The sequence below is a fragment of the Cololabis saira genome, chromosome 20 (genome assembly GCF_033807715.1).
Source record: "Cololabis saira isolate AMF1-May2022 chromosome 20, fColSai1.1, whole genome shotgun sequence".
Classification (NCBI taxonomy): domain Eukaryota; kingdom Metazoa; phylum Chordata; class Actinopteri; order Beloniformes; family Belonidae; genus Cololabis; species Cololabis saira.
The window spans coordinates 34,209,491-34,225,128 of NC_084606.1; the positions used below are offsets into that span (position 1 = coordinate 34,209,491).

General features: G+C 41.6%; 1 protein-coding gene across 1 annotated transcript in view; it reads right to left on the reverse strand.

Moving 5' to 3' along the window:
• Positions 1 to 15,344, reverse strand: part of acap1 (ArfGAP with coiled-coil, ankyrin repeat and PH domains 1) — a 54,613-nt gene extending 39,269 nt beyond the window's left edge. The window contains exons 1-2 of the mRNA XM_061709539.1: positions 14,971 to 15,344; positions 3,990 to 4,047 (exon numbers count right to left, since the gene is read on the reverse strand). Coding sequence (XP_061565523.1) covers positions 3,990 to 4,047; positions 14,971 to 15,023 — 111 coding nt within the window. The 5' untranslated portion in view covers positions 15,024 to 15,344. The remainder of the gene's footprint in view (positions 1 to 3,989; positions 4,048 to 14,970) is intronic.
• Positions 15,345 to 15,638: the final 294 nt, after the last annotated feature.

Genomic DNA, 15,638 nt, shown 5'->3' on the forward strand with positions numbered 1-15,638 from the left:
TGACTAGTGTTTTAAATGATGAATGATGGAAAAGATGCAGAACACATGAGGCAGGCTGATAGTTCAACTAAATCAGGGGTCGGCAACCCGCGGCTCTAGAGCCGCACGCGGCTCTTTAGCGCCGCCCTAGTGGCTCCTGGAGCTTTTTCAAAAAAAATGTATTTTTCCTTTTTTTCTTTTTTTTTTCTTTTTTTCTTTTTTTTTTCCTTTTTTCTCTTATTTTATTTTTTTTATTTTTTCCTCTCTTTTTTTTTCCTTTTTCCTTTCCTTTTTAATCTCGACATTTCGACTTTTTTCTTGACATTTTGACTTTTTTCTCGACATTTCGACTTTTTTCTCAACATTTTCACTTTTTTCTTCACATTTCGACTTTTTTCTCGAAATTTCGACTTTTGTCTCGACATTTCAACTTCGGTCCAATATGGCTCTTTCAACATTTTGGGTTGCCGACCCCTGAACTAAATGAAAATAATGAATAAAAAGGAACTCGAGGCTCTGCAGAGAACTAAGGGAGAGATTACTTAAAAAAACAGGCGTAACAAGAATCCAGGAGAGTATCGAAGCTGGGAACAAGTTGCCTCAGGAAAATGACATGCAGAGGGAACAGATGGCTAATAAAAGACAGATGAAGAGACGAGACTTTGTACACAAACTGAGATCCAACTAGAAAACAAGGAACAGGTGAGGCCAGCGAGGGCAGGACGACAGCGGGCACTAAAATAAGACAGGAAGTAACGTAAAAACATTAACTGATAAAAATCCCCCAACCTTACACCGAACCAGACAACTCAACCTCAACAAAAGGCTGAAAGATGAAGTGCAAACAAGTATAAAGCAGAAACTCAAAGCCACAGATCATGACACAACTTACATTGGGAAAGTTTTAAAATGAGATTACTACTTTAAACACTCGGCTCCAGTTTAGAAGTCTGTGATGGTATTCGTTGTTTGACAGAGCAAAATTATATTTTAGACGTGTCGTTAGAAAGTCAGCAGGATCTTTCAAACCCGCAAATGTACAAATTACCAACAGGATTTGGTTGTTTTGCTTAACGCTGACATAATTGCATTCAATGGGGTTGAAAAGAGACCAAATTCTGCTGAAATCCAAGATAATATGCTTGTTTGTGCTGCATTGTGTGCACCTTTTCTACACAATCACAACATCAGGAATGTCCCACGTGGTTCTGCGTGATTTTCATAACTTCAGATTACATCTACATTTCAGTTTTACACCCTTCTGGATACAGTCCAGCTCTGCAGCGACCTTAACGGCACCACAGACTGGAGTTACTGGGCTAAAGTCTGCTGGCTTGACTCTCTACAAGCAGAGGTGCCATTTAATTTAATCACATAAATGTTCTCAAGTTTGTGACTTCAGTACAGCTTTGGTGTACTTTTTATCCCAATTTTACTTTACTATACCAACACATACTACACTTTCTATGAGTGTACAGAATAGATCGGATGCCTCACAGCGTGCACGCTGGATAGTGGAACAACAAGAAAAACTACATATTTAATCTCATCCCATGAAAAATGCAAGCTGGACATTTTTTTTCTTTGGGTTCAGAGTCGGAGCATCAGCCCTGATGTTGGTAAGGCCTGACTATGGGGGTATTATTGTTCCAATATTATTTGTGTGTGCGTATCTCAATCTGTGTGTGTGTAATAAGATTTGTGTGTATTCACATTTGTCTGTAATCACATTTGTGTGTGTAAAAGGATTTGTGTGTCTGTATTCAGATTTGTGTGTGTTTAAAAGGATTTGTGTGTCTGTATTCACATTTATGTTTGCGTAAAAAATCAGCCGGGAGCTCTCGATTGGCTGTCTTTATACACATGGATTTTGACACACTTCTGCCATGGTAAATCTGTAAATGGATCCGTGTGTAAAACCATAGACATATATACGTATCCGCCCCATGGAGCTGCTGCGATACGTCAACGTCGCCGCCATATTGGATGTTCAAGACTGCGCTGTAAACTAATACAAGTAAATGGACTTATTTCCATAAAGCGCCTTTCTACAAAGAAATGTACGTTTTACGTCTCATTTATTCATTCACACACGCACTAATATACTTGGGAAACAGTTAGGCACCAGATATAAAATATTTAATTTTCTCAGATGGCAAAAATAAGAACTTTATTGATCCCACATAGGAGTAATTCATGTTATATCAGCTATAGAGAACAAGGTAGTGCCGAAAAACAATATATATCCCCCCTCATAAAAATAAGAAAAATAGAGAAACATATTTTATCATCAACAAAGCCTATTTTACTTAAACATATTTTTTATTTTTCAAGTAACAAAATAACATATTTGGACCATTTTTCATTTTTTTTCAGTAATTTTATTGTCTGAAAAATGGTTCAAATGTTATTTTAATGTCTGAAAAATGGTTCAAATATGTTGTTTTGTTATTTGAAAATGTTTTAATTTGTTTTGTTGATGAGAGAATATGTTTCTCTATTTTTCTTATTTTTGTGAGGGGGGATATATATTGTTTTTCGGCACTGCCTTGTTCTCTATACCTGATATAACATGAATTACTCCTATGTGGGATCAATAAAGTTCTTATTTTTGCCATCTGAGAAAATTAAATATATTATATTTGATGCCTAACTGTTTCCCAAGTATATTAGTGCGTGTGTGAATGAATAAATGAGACGTAAAACTTACATTTCTTTGTAGAAAGGCGCTTTATGAAAATAAGTCCATTTACTTGTATTAGTTTACAGCGCAGTCTTGAACATCCAATATGGCGGCGACGTATCGCAGAAGCGGGCAAAACCACTCGATGGGGCGTCTACGTATATATGTCTATGTGTAAAACGATTTGTCCGTAATGTAACGTTTCCGTTGCCCTGAGCTCGGACTCACAGGCTCACGCCAGGCTACAGTATCAATACAGCCTTCACCCCACTAGTCGGCGCGTAGCACTCAGTCAGTACATTTACATGCAGCAGTTCAATCGGGTTTCTGATCGTATATGACATCGTTCAGACTTTTAAACTGCATGCAAACACCTGAACCCCATCTACTTCGGACCTATGTTGGACATTTAGTAATCGGGTTGCAGCAGCTCCTAGATAACCCGTTCGCAGTCGGGTTGTTAATGCCATGTAAACGGGGACATCGGATATTGCAGTCAGTCTTATGACATAGGTCTGACGTAGATGGGGTTCAGGTGTTTGCATGCAGTTTAAAAGTCTGAACGATGTCTTATGCGATCATAAACCCGATTGAACTGCTGCATGTAAAGTACTGACTGAGTGCTACGCGCCGACTAGTGGTGTGGAGGCTGTATTGCTACTGTAGCCTGGCGTGAGCACACATAAATGTGAATACAGACAAATGTGAATACACACAAATATTATTACACACACACACAGATTGAGATACGCACACACAAATAATATTGGAACAATAATACTTCCATACCTGACACAGACCTGATAAAAGTAACCCGAGCCTTGAATGAGTCCAGTTTTCTCTGCCGTTACACAGAAACAATCAATCTGTCTGGTGCTTTGCAGCAACGGCCGCCTTGTTTGAGAGTTTTTAATTCTCTTTTAAACCTTTGACATCATGAAAAGCTTAGTGGCATAGATTTTAACCCATGGTTAAGCATCATCAGTGGAACAGAGATCAGCATGTGACTTGGGCTGGTCAGATGAACAGATCTGAAACTGTAAACTGTGCGAAGCCAAAGGCTCAATAGGGAACATAAATCATCTGGCTGAAGCAGAACAAAGTGCATTTCTCTCAGAAGCAGGACAATATGATGGGGAAGCAGCACCTGCAGCTACTTCCTGCTCGCTTGCGGGGAATATTCCCTCAAAGCGCCTCTCACTTCGCTGCGTCGCCACGTGATGAGCACGCGTCCAGCAACAAATGCTACCTTTGTGCAGCTCTGCCCGTTTGTGAGAGAAACAAAGCAGAGCAGAGCGGCGTGTGGGCGTGTTTGCTTGGGTCTTACCTTGTCCAATCGGGTCTCGAGCTCACTCACATCATTCTGGACGACTTCAATGTCAGCCCTGTAAAGATGCACAAAGACAGTTATAAACAGTGTTGCCATCAAAAGTTACTAGACGTTTATGTACATATAAACTTTTATTCTTCAATCGTATTAAATGTGTTGGTAGTGAAACCCTATGAACACATTAAATAGGTGGGTTGGTAACCCTAACCTACCCTAACAAACCCTTAACTCACCCCAACTCACCCCAACTCACCCCTAACCCAACTCTAACCTACCCTAACCCAACCCTTAACTCACCCCTAACCCAACCCTTAACTCACCCTAACCCAACCCTTAACTCACTCTAACCCAACCCTTAACTCACCCTTAACTCACCCTTAACTCACCCCAACTCACCCCTAACTCACCCTAACTCACTTTACCTCACCCTTAACCCACCCTAACTCACTTTAACTCACTCTAAACCCACCCTAACTCACTTTAACTCACCCTTAACCCACCCTAACTTGCCCTAACTCACCCTTAACCCACCCTAACTCACTTTAACTCACTCTAAACCCACCCTAACTCACTTTAACTCACCCTTAACCCACCCTAACTTGCCCTAACTCACCCTTAACCCACCCTAACTCACTTTAACTCACCCTTAACCCACCCTAACTCCCTTTAACTCACTCTAAACCCACCCTAACTCACTTTAACTCACCCTTAACCCACCCTAACTCCCTTTAACTCACTCTAACTCACTTTAACTCACTCTTAACCCACCCTAACTCACTTTAACTCACTCTAAACCCACCCTAACTAACTTTAACTCACTCTAAACCCACCCTAACTCACTTTAACTCACCCTTAACCCACCCTAACTCCCTTTAACTCACTCTAAACCCACCCTAACTCACTTTAACTCACCCTTAACCCACCCTAACTCCCTTTAACTCACTTTACCTCACCCTAACTCACTTTAACTCACCCTTAACCCACCCTAACTCCCTTTAACTCACTCTAAACCCACCCTAACTCACTTTAACTCACCCTTAACCCACCCTAACTCACTTTAACTCACCCTTAACCCACCCTAACTCACTTTAACTCACTCTTAACCCACCCTAACTCACTTTAACTCACCCTTAACCCACTCTTAACCCACCCTAACTCACCCTTAACCCACCCTAACTCACTTTAACTCACCCTTAACCCACTCTTAACCCACCCTAACTCACCCTTAACCCACCCTAACTCACTTTAACTCACCCTTAACCCACCCTAACTCCCTTTAACTCACTCTAAACCCACCCTAACTCACTTTAACTCACCCTTAACCCACCCTAACTCCCTTTAACTCACTCTAAACCCACCCTAACTCACTTTAACTCACCCTTAACCCACCCTAACTCCCTTTAACTCACTTTACCTCACCCTAACTCACTTTAACTCACCCTTAACCCACCCTAACTTACTTTAACTCACCCTTAACCCACCCTAACTCACTTTAACTCACTCTAACTCACTCTAACTCACTCTTAACCCACCCTAACTCACTTTAACTCACTCTTAACCCACCCTAACTCACTTTAACTCACCCTTAACCCACTCTTAACCCACCCTAACTCACCCTTAACCCACCCTAACTCACTTTAACTCACTCTTAACCCACCCTAACTCACTTTAACTCACCCTTAACCCACTCTTAACCCACCCTAACTCACCCTTAACCCACCCTAACTCACTTTAACTCACTCTTAACCCACCCTAACTCACTTTAACTCACCCTTAACCCACTCTTAACCCACCCTAACTCACCCTTAACCCACCCTAACTCACTTTAACTCACTCTTAACCCACTCTTAACCCACCCTAACTCACTTTAACTCACTCTTAACCCACTCTTAACCCACCCTAACTCACTTTAACTCACTCTTAACCCACTCTTAACCCACCCTAACTCACCCCTTACCCACTCTAACCGAATCAGAAAATCAGAAAATCAGAATCAGAAAGGGGTTTATTGCCAAGTTTTCACACGAGGAATTTGTTATGGTGATTGGTGCAACACAATACAATTATAAAAACAAATATATAAGAGATAAAATAAAATGTATAAACAATAAAATAAAATGTAGACCAGAAATGTACAAAATGAGGTTTTAAAGTGCCGGGTGAGTCTGCACAAAAGTGACTTAGGAACTTAGGATAGGTAAAAAGTATAGAGAGAAATGTACAATGAGGTTTGTAAAGTGCCGGATATGAGTCTGTGCAAAAGTTACAGGATTGGAATATTTACGTTAATGTAACGTAGAGTGGGATGGGGGGGCAGTCCGTGGTAGACGGGGGAGAGGGGGGACCGGGGCCTTGTTGATGAACTCACCCCTAATTCACCCTAACTCACCCTAACTATCCTTAACCCAAGCCTAACCCTCCATAACCCTCAAAATATACCAGATTTACCAAACATTATAACAGACAGGGGGCGGTTTGTTCATTAATTAGTTCAATTTCTGACCTTTGACCAACTTAAGTACTTTTTTAATATTATTCCCAATTTGCATCTTAAAAATGTGAGAATATCTCTAAAAAGAGCAAAAATGATATCTAGAAATAAAACTATCTCAAATATGTGAATATTTATGCACTTTTAATGAAGGTTTAATGTATTTATTTATATACGTGGACAAATCAGTTGGTAACCCTCATTAAAGAATGAAAAGCCAACAATGGTCAGTAAAAAATAAATAATAATGAACTGACAAGCAACTGCTGGAAATCATTGCTTTTAAACTGCGGTTCAACAGAGTCTTTATTATGACAGACCAGTGAAATCAGTTTGACAGATTAGTGGGTACCTCTAGAAAACACTAAAAATAATTTGCCCAGTGTGAGACATTAAACTAAAGTGAGTCCTGTAATGTCCATCAGGTGCCTTCAATCAGCCAGTCTCACTATTTAAAGAGCTAAAAGCTGCCGTCTGGTCTCGTGGCGTTCACCAGACTGAACAAGGACCACAGAAAGTAAAAGGAGGGAGTTGAGAGCCGCCTGATGCTCCTGTGGCTGCACTTTTGCAAATTTAATTAGGACGTTCAGGGTCCACGGGACTGTAGTCAAGCTCCCTGGGAACGGCCCGCAAGAGGAACATTGATGACAAATTAAGGAGACGGATAATATGAATTGTGGACAAAGAGCCCAGAGCTACTTTCAAAAGTATTCAAGTGACAGATCACACCATCTGTCACTGTTTGAACCAAAGTTTTAGGAGTAAAACTGTGGAACTCATTACACAACGACCTTAAACTAGCAAACTCAATAAAAGCATACAAGATATTATTCAAAGCAAAGGTAATGGACACATATATAGAAACACAATAAGCAAACAAAGAAGAATGTACACATGCATGAGATGAAATGACAACTTAAATTGGTTTTGTCGGTTTCTTTAGCATCTTTTCACTTTCTGTTTTCAGAGCTATCATTATTATTATTAGGGCCCAAGCACTTACAGTGCGAAGGCCCTATTGTATCTGTAGGAATTGTTATTCTTCTTCTTTCTTTCTTTCTTTCTTCTTCTGACAAAAGGAGGGCCTTTTTTCCCCCCCTAAACGTGCCCCAAAAGTCACCAAATTTTGCACCAAGCCAGGCCTGGCAAAAAATGTGATATTTAATGGTTTGCATTAATGGGCGTGGCCTAATGGCTCAACAGCGCCCCCTAGAAAACTTTGTATCTCAAGCCCCACAATACGGTTTGAAAATCGGTACACACCTGTATCATGTCGCAACTTAAAGAAAAATCCCTTGGCGCCATGGCCGAAACCGAACAGGAAGTCGGCCATTTTGAATTAATTGTGTAATTTTGGCGCAATTTATGCCATTCCTTCGGCAGTTAATTCAGCCTGAACCGTAACATGCAACCAGGTGTGTTATACATCAAAATGTGCGTCTCCATCCTGCGACCACACGCATTACTTTTCTCTTTCAAAAGCGTTACCGTGGCAACACTAGATGCCAAAAAGCGCGCCTCCCCTTCATCTGATTGGTCCATATTTGATAGTTCTCCAAAAGTCACCAAATTTTGCATGCAAGCCAGGCCTGGCGATAAATTTGATATTTCATGGTTTGCATTAATGGGCGTGGCCTAACGGCTCAACAGCGCCCCCTAGAAAACTTTTCTCTGCCATAACTTTTGAATGGCTTGACATAAAGAGTCGTGGGTGGTGTCATCGGACTCTGTATTGGGTCCTTGAGCTTCATTGGCCTTAATTAGCCCCGCCCCTTCTTCTGATTGGTTGTCCTTATTTTCTGCTATAACTTTTGAATGGTTTGACATAGGAAGTCGTGGGTGGTGTCATTTCTGATATGCTTATGGTGGGCGGTGGCCGTGAGTGCGAGGCCCCGTTCATCGCTGCTTGCAGCTTTAATTATCATTATTATTGCTATTATTATTAATATTACTATTATTATTATCATCATCATCGTCATTATTACTATTATTATTATTTTGTGTAGCATCATGATACTTAATTTGTTCTTTTTGTATATTCTATTCTGCTAAAAGGTGGGCAAGATAAGCTTCATGCTTCAAGCCCAGACCTTTTCAGTCAAAATAATCACAATGTTGACCAGGGAAAAACATGTGTTATCTTGTTTGTTGATTTTTATGTTTGTGATTGACCGAAATAAATATTAACTAAGTGGATGACTGAGGAGGACTCCACCGTTGAAAATATATCATAATGAAGCCAGACTGGAATTTGTCAAAATGTACATTGACGAGCCACAAAGCTTCTGAGTGAATATCCTATGGACAGACAAGACAAGACTGGAGCTTTTGGAAAGTTGCATCAGCCTTGTGTTCACAAATGAAACTGAAGCACGCAGAGGGGAAAAAAATCTGCAGCTGCTGTGAAATATGAATGAGGCTCGGTTATGTTCTTGCTGCGTTGCTTATCTTGAATCTGTGCAAGTACGATGAAATCACAAGAGTACCAAAGCTTTCTGGGGCAAGACGTACTGCCCAGACTCAGCGAGCCCGGGCTCAGTCGAAGGTTGTGGGTCCTACAACAGGATAATGACCAAAAGCACGCAACTAAAAACAGCCGAGAGCAGCTAAGAACAAAACACTGGTGTGATCATCTAAGCTCTGATCTAAACATCCGGGGAAAGAGCTGAAACCTGCAGTCTGCAGAAGAAACCCCTCAAGCCCGAGACAGCTGGAGTCAGAATACCTGTCTAACGGTGCACAGGTCTCAATCAGTACGTGCACATGCAGCGATTCAAGGTGGTTGGAGATCTGATCAGATAATGACATGCAGAAGATTGGATCAACTTATCTGATCACACATGCTGTTCTGAGATCAGACTGAATCAGATTGAATAAACCACTGTAACCAGAGCATGGCTGACTCCGTGACGCTAGGTGGCGCTGTACCCGAGGTAACCATGGTAACCATTTCAACAAAGAGCCACTTCCGGTTGACCTCCGCTTAACAACAAGGAAAAAGTGCATTCTAAGGGCCAATCCCAATTCTCCTTCACTCGCCCTTCTTTTCTCCACTCGCACTTCTTTTCTTCCCTAACCCCTAAAAAAGAAGGGGGAGATTTTAGGGCACTTGAGATCTAGGGCACTTGGCCCAGGTTCCTGTCCCATTTCTCCTACTCCCCCTCGTTTTCATCCCTAACCTGATCAGGAAGCAGAGAGCCAAAAGCTGTTTTAATTTCAGCTGTAGCGCTGTTAATATTGCACTTTATTAAGTTTTAATATTTTTTCAGGTATAAAGGTAACCTTAAGATCCGCAACCGGGGCTCAGTTTATCCAAATAACGCCTGTTAAGAAATTTGACCCGATGTTTTCGGAGATGAGAAGAGCCGCCGGCCCCGGGGAGCAACCTCAGCTCACAGCCCGAGAAGAGACGTGTCCGCCGGGTCAGGCTGCTGCGTCAGCCCCGGGAGAGAAACTCTCTCTGGGACGCTGCTCTGTTGAGAATCACGCCGGCTGAAATAAATCATTTAGGAAGATGTTGGTTTAATAGATGAAATCTAACAGTTGTAGCTACGCCTGTTAAGAAATTTGCTCCGAAATTTAGAGATTTCTTTCTGCCGGCTCCGGAGTTTATGCCGCGTTCCATTTACCTCAGAAATCGGAAGTGGGAACTGGGAATGGCAGCCATCTTGGAATGGTAACTCGGGGGAGGTGAAGACTCTCCCACTTTCCCAGTGGGAAACCCCACTTCGACGGGCGTTCCAGTTGAAAATTCCGACTGGGGACTGGGAAATCCCCACTTCCGAGGATAAATGGAACGCGGCATTAGGTCCGCGTTAAATAGACGCAGCCTACGGCGTAGGGTACGGCGTATTTTGTTTTTTTTATGCCACAGTTTGCAGATTGATTGTTGATGCGTGGGCTAACGTGTCTGCTGGGATTATTTTGCGAGCTTTTGCAAAAGCGTGCATTTCCGAGGCACCGCACGGCACGGAACGTGACTCTGACAGCGAGGAATTCGGACTGGCACAGCTGATTTAGCGGAGCTCTTTAATGCAGAAACAGAGGATGAGACTTAATGGGTTTGATTAATGTAAAAACTGAAATAAAGTAGCCTACAATCAAACAAAGTTTTGCTCCCGCTGTATTTTTAAATACGCACACTCCTGTGCTTGTGTGTGTGTTCTTGTGTGTGTTCTTGTGTGTGTGCCGTTTCGGTCGGTGCGCCGTGTGTGTTTTAAATACAGAAATATGACACAAGACTGAGGCTACGCCCGTATGGTCGCGAAAATACAGTATTTATATATGAAATGTCAGAATAGGAAATATTTTGACGACACCCCTGAAGCAGTCAAACGACACCCCAGGGAGCTACTACTGAGCAGCGTTGCGTCCTGCGTCGTCTCCTTTCACTTCCAGGTGAATCCCCTCCCCCGGGGGAAAACCCCACCCGGGGGAAATTCTCGAGCATGCGCAGACTGTAATATCCATGTCTCCGTACACATGGCATTAACAAGGCGGTTGCGACTGGCTTATCTAGGTGCTGCAAGCGGGTTGAGAAATCCAGTCTGATCAGATTACTTGACTGACTTAAGGTGTTCACATGCAGTTTAAAAGTCAGTACGATGTGTGCAAATGATCTCCAACCAGTTTGAATCGCTGCATGTGCACGTACTGACAGTGAGAGACACAGGAAATCCCTCCAGTGATTGCATTGCCATTACAACCTCAGAGAGGAGAGCAGATACAGGAAATCAACAATCAGAACCAACACCAAACTGAGATGCTACAGTGGCAGCGGTGGATGTTTGGAATAAATTAGATAGGGATTTGAAATTATGTAGAACCTTTACCTTATTTAAAAAAACATTGAAAAGAAGGAGGATTTCTTTATATTAAATTAATGAGTGGTGATGCTTGCTATGTTGAGTTGGGTATTTATTTAATTAGTGATTTGATTTGATTTTTTAAGGATGAAGGTAACATGTAGACTGCACCTTTATTTTTTATTTTTTTATTTCTTGAGGAATTTTTGTTATCCCCATGGAGCCAATTTGTTTTACTGTCAGTCTTTTCTCTTACTTCTCGCTTTCATTTCATTACTTTAATTAATCTTTTTGAGGGTAGACAAATAATAAGCTTTGCTTCAGCCTACACCTTTTTCGGTCTAGATGGTATTTGTATATTGGAAACTTTTTTGTAATGTTTTCTTTGAACAGTGTATTAGTTTTCTTGTTGTCATTTGTATTCTTTTTTTTTTTAGTGATGTCATGACCGAAATAAACTAAACTAAAACATTGAAAGGTGCTAACTTGGAGGCTGCTAACTAATTAGTTTTATTAGTTTCAATTTATTTCAGTGACCATTGTGAGTTTATTCATATTAATATAATGTTTTAATTATGAGGTGGTGTGGTGAGGTCTCAGAGATGTGTGTATTAAATATGATACCTTAGGCATTAAGGGGTTGAGTGATAACATGGAGAGGGTCCTTACAAACAAACAGGAGAGATTTTGAAACTTTGAATTGAACAGAAAGTGTAAAAAAAAAGGTTGTTTATTCTGGTATCTCCTTCCGGTAACTTTGACCCAGTTTTAGGTCTGAACGGTCGACCACCGAAGTGCATCCAAACTGCCATCGACAGACGGGAAAATGTTCCTTTAATGACTATATGCAAAGCAGGACATCAGAAGTGTCAAAACAGGATGCAAGAAATCTCACTTTAACGCATTTAATCTCCATTTAGTTGCGTTGTAAATATTTATTTAAAAAATAAAAGTACACTGTAGGGCTGGTTGATTTTGGACAATAATAAAATCTCGATTTTTTTCTCTGAAAACCCGATTTTCGATTTCGATTTTTTTGGTAAAACTACAAAAGACAATGGAATAAATTGTTTCAGATATTTTATCTTTATTTTTAAAGAAAAATAACAAACAAATTTCCCTATTGGGAATGAAGTGCAATTGAAAGATACTGTAAATCCTCCTTGAGTTTAGTAAAGTGACAACATTTACAATTTGTCTTGACCAAACAAAGATGACTAGACGAGCTCTGTCTGTAATGCAGCCAGCTGCAAAAAAGGAAAATCCATTTTCCGATTTTCCTTTTTTTAACATACTCTTGATTAATAAATACGATATAGATTTAAAATCGATTAATCACACAGCCCTAGTACACTGCTTTAACGTCAGTGAAACCTCAGCACCCCAACAAGAGCAGGATTACTGCTTCATTTTCCTCTTTTAACAAGTTCATAGTTCAGCGTGATGGTATTTTTAGAAACTGACAGCAGAAATTAAATCACATTCCTCTCATTCCTGCAAAGGTTGCTGGCTTTCACATTTTTCTGCGTGCAGCAGTCGTGCCTTTCTCTAACATCTGTCCTGATTCTGCACAAAAAGCCACCGACTCTAGTGCATGGTTAGCTGTTGGGGTTTTGACGTGACAGTCAGTATCTCCTCCTGCCTGCTGTCTTCTCTCTCACCAGCAACCCAGCCACGTGGTTTCCGCTGCCTTCCACCGACGGTACAGAGAGAGACAGAGAAAAAAAAGAAAGAAAAGGCTGAGTGGAGAGAGAAGACAAGAGGGCCGAGGGGGGGAAGACACTGGCTGCCTGTGTTTGCTGGTGAGAAGAGGTTTCAATCGGAGACTGAGGTCATGCCTCCCTTGAAAAGCGAGTAAATAGCTTGCACATCCTAGTGTCTTCTCCTCGTCTAGTCACCGAGCAAAGAAAGCCAATTAAGACAGAGCTAAAGCTTAATTTCCGCCGTGGTTCTCCCCACAGAAAACACACTTCCTGTCTCCTGTTGATCACCTCAGCGCATCTCGCATCACTTCCTGCTGCCCTCGTACCCCACTGTTGCCTAGCAACAAGAGGTCGCACGTCTAAAGAGGTTGTGCGAAGTAGGCCTGTGTTGAAAAAATCGATTTCCCAATTCTAAATCGATTCTAATATTAATTCCTAAAAATCGATTCATATGTCTAAAGATCGATTTTTTTTATTTTTCGGGGGGGGGGGGGGGGGGGGGGTTTATTTTCTTTTATTTATTTATATATATATATATATATATATATATATATATATATATATATATATATATATATATTTATTTTTTTTTTTTTTTTTTCCATCATTACATTACAACTTTTGGTTATTTTTTTGTTTATCCCCAAAAAAGGAATGTTTTGTTGGACACGAGAATAACTAGTACCATGTTTTTGCCTTTAAATATGTTTAAAGGTATGAAAACATTAAAGTTTTTAGTTATAATGACATAAATTGTCTATATTTCATTACTTTATATAATGTCTTGGGGTTACATTTGCAAAAAATGCTAAAAACCAAATTCTCAAAAATTAAAAACCAAAATAAACCGAAAAAGGAACAAATAAAAACGGAATGTGGGAAAAAATAAAACCGATTTCATCCGTCTCTGTTTGCTGCCCTGGATCTGTTTGGTAATTCTGATCCTAGTCCCTAGTCCGAAGCTATGGTGACATTTTATTTTTCCCTTTCTTCTTCGTCTGCTTATCAATCTGACCGACACCTCTCACAGCAGAAGCGTTTCCTCTCCTTGCTCTTCCTTCCACGAAGACCTCGCCCGCAAACTTTCCACCTCGGCACTGGGCCTCACGAGTTCAAGACGGGCACCAGAAAGAAAAGGAGGAGGAGGAGGTGGTGGAGGAAAAAGAAAAAAGGGTTGACATAGAGCGGCGGGGAGGAGAGAGAGGAGTCCCGTCAGTGTGACTCAGGCAGGGTGCCAGAAGTTTTTGTAGGCACACCCATGTCCTGCCAAGCGCTCTCTTTTAAGATCACTTGCTAAACCAGCTTCCTGACAGTTGTCCCTTCGATTTCGGCAGATGCTGATGTTGAAAGAAAACTGCTGTCTAGTTAGTAGACGTACAGTAGAGGCAGGCGGCCTTCAGACCCGTTTGATTTGAGTTTAAAACAAGTCAGGAAGTAACTTTTTGCTCTGGCACCATCAGGAAGACTTGCAGTCAACATAAATTCATTCGAATTTAAAAAAAAAAATGCCATGAGTGGCTGTACCTAGGCAGACTTTTATGGCTCTTGAATGACAATAGTGACTTCCCAGGGCTAGTATGTGTGAGTTCTCATCGTTCAGGCCTGTATCAGAGCTCAGATCTGCGTTCACAGCCCCGCAGGCCTGCATCCAGCGCCTCCTTTCTTTTGCTGACCCCAACAGTAACAGTTACAGGACATGGTTTGACCTTAAGCTGGGGCGGGGAGGGATGCTGATACTTATCAGCAGCTTCAACTCACAGAAAACAATACTGTCAGAACCTGACATTCAGTAGTAGGCCAACAAAGGGACTGTTTAGGGTCTGATTGAAGTTTTTCCAACCATTTTTCTGTTTAATTTTCACATTAAGTACCAAAACTAAAACCCCACAGGGGATTTTTTTGGCTGCCATGGGCAACAGAAGAAAAACTGACTCACTTTACACCCATTACAAGCAACAAAGAGCAGATGGATCTCTTACCTGAAGCGTGGAGAGTCTTTCAAACACTCCTCAAAGTCCAGCTTCACTGTCATCCCTGCGTTTGATTGCAAACCCCCTGTGTTGTCTGTAGACGAACCTGGAGCCTGCAGGAAACTCAACTCAAATCTCGCCGGTTTTTCAACGCTTCTTCACATTGGCAGCCTGGCTCATTGTTGTCCTGGGACCGAGTTTAATTTGTATTCCTCCCGGAGTTTCCTCCTGTGAACTGTCCTCCGCTGGCCGATCCGTGTGCAGGCTCGTGCTCAGCGCGTATGAATGAGCGCAGGGGACGGTGGTTGCGTCGTTACCATGTTTTCCGGACAGGACAGACGCGTAAACGGTGCGCGCTTCCGCGTGGATGATGATGCTGCAGAAAGAAAAAGAAAGAAGAAAGAAAGCTGCGTGCAAACTTCCCGCAGATCCTCGGGAAGGATCAGTGTCTCCAAACGCGCAAGATTAGACCCGATGCCAGGCTGAGTGCACTTTCCATGTGTAGTGGAGTGATCTCTCTCTCTCTCTGTGTCTCTCTGTTGCTGCGTTCCATTTACCTCGGAAGTCGGAACTCGGAACTGGGAATGACGTCACAGCCGAGTTATCAGCGTTCCAGTTACAAAGTAGCTTAAACAAGTTTGTAGTTCGCATATACCACATGAAAAATGTAAATTACA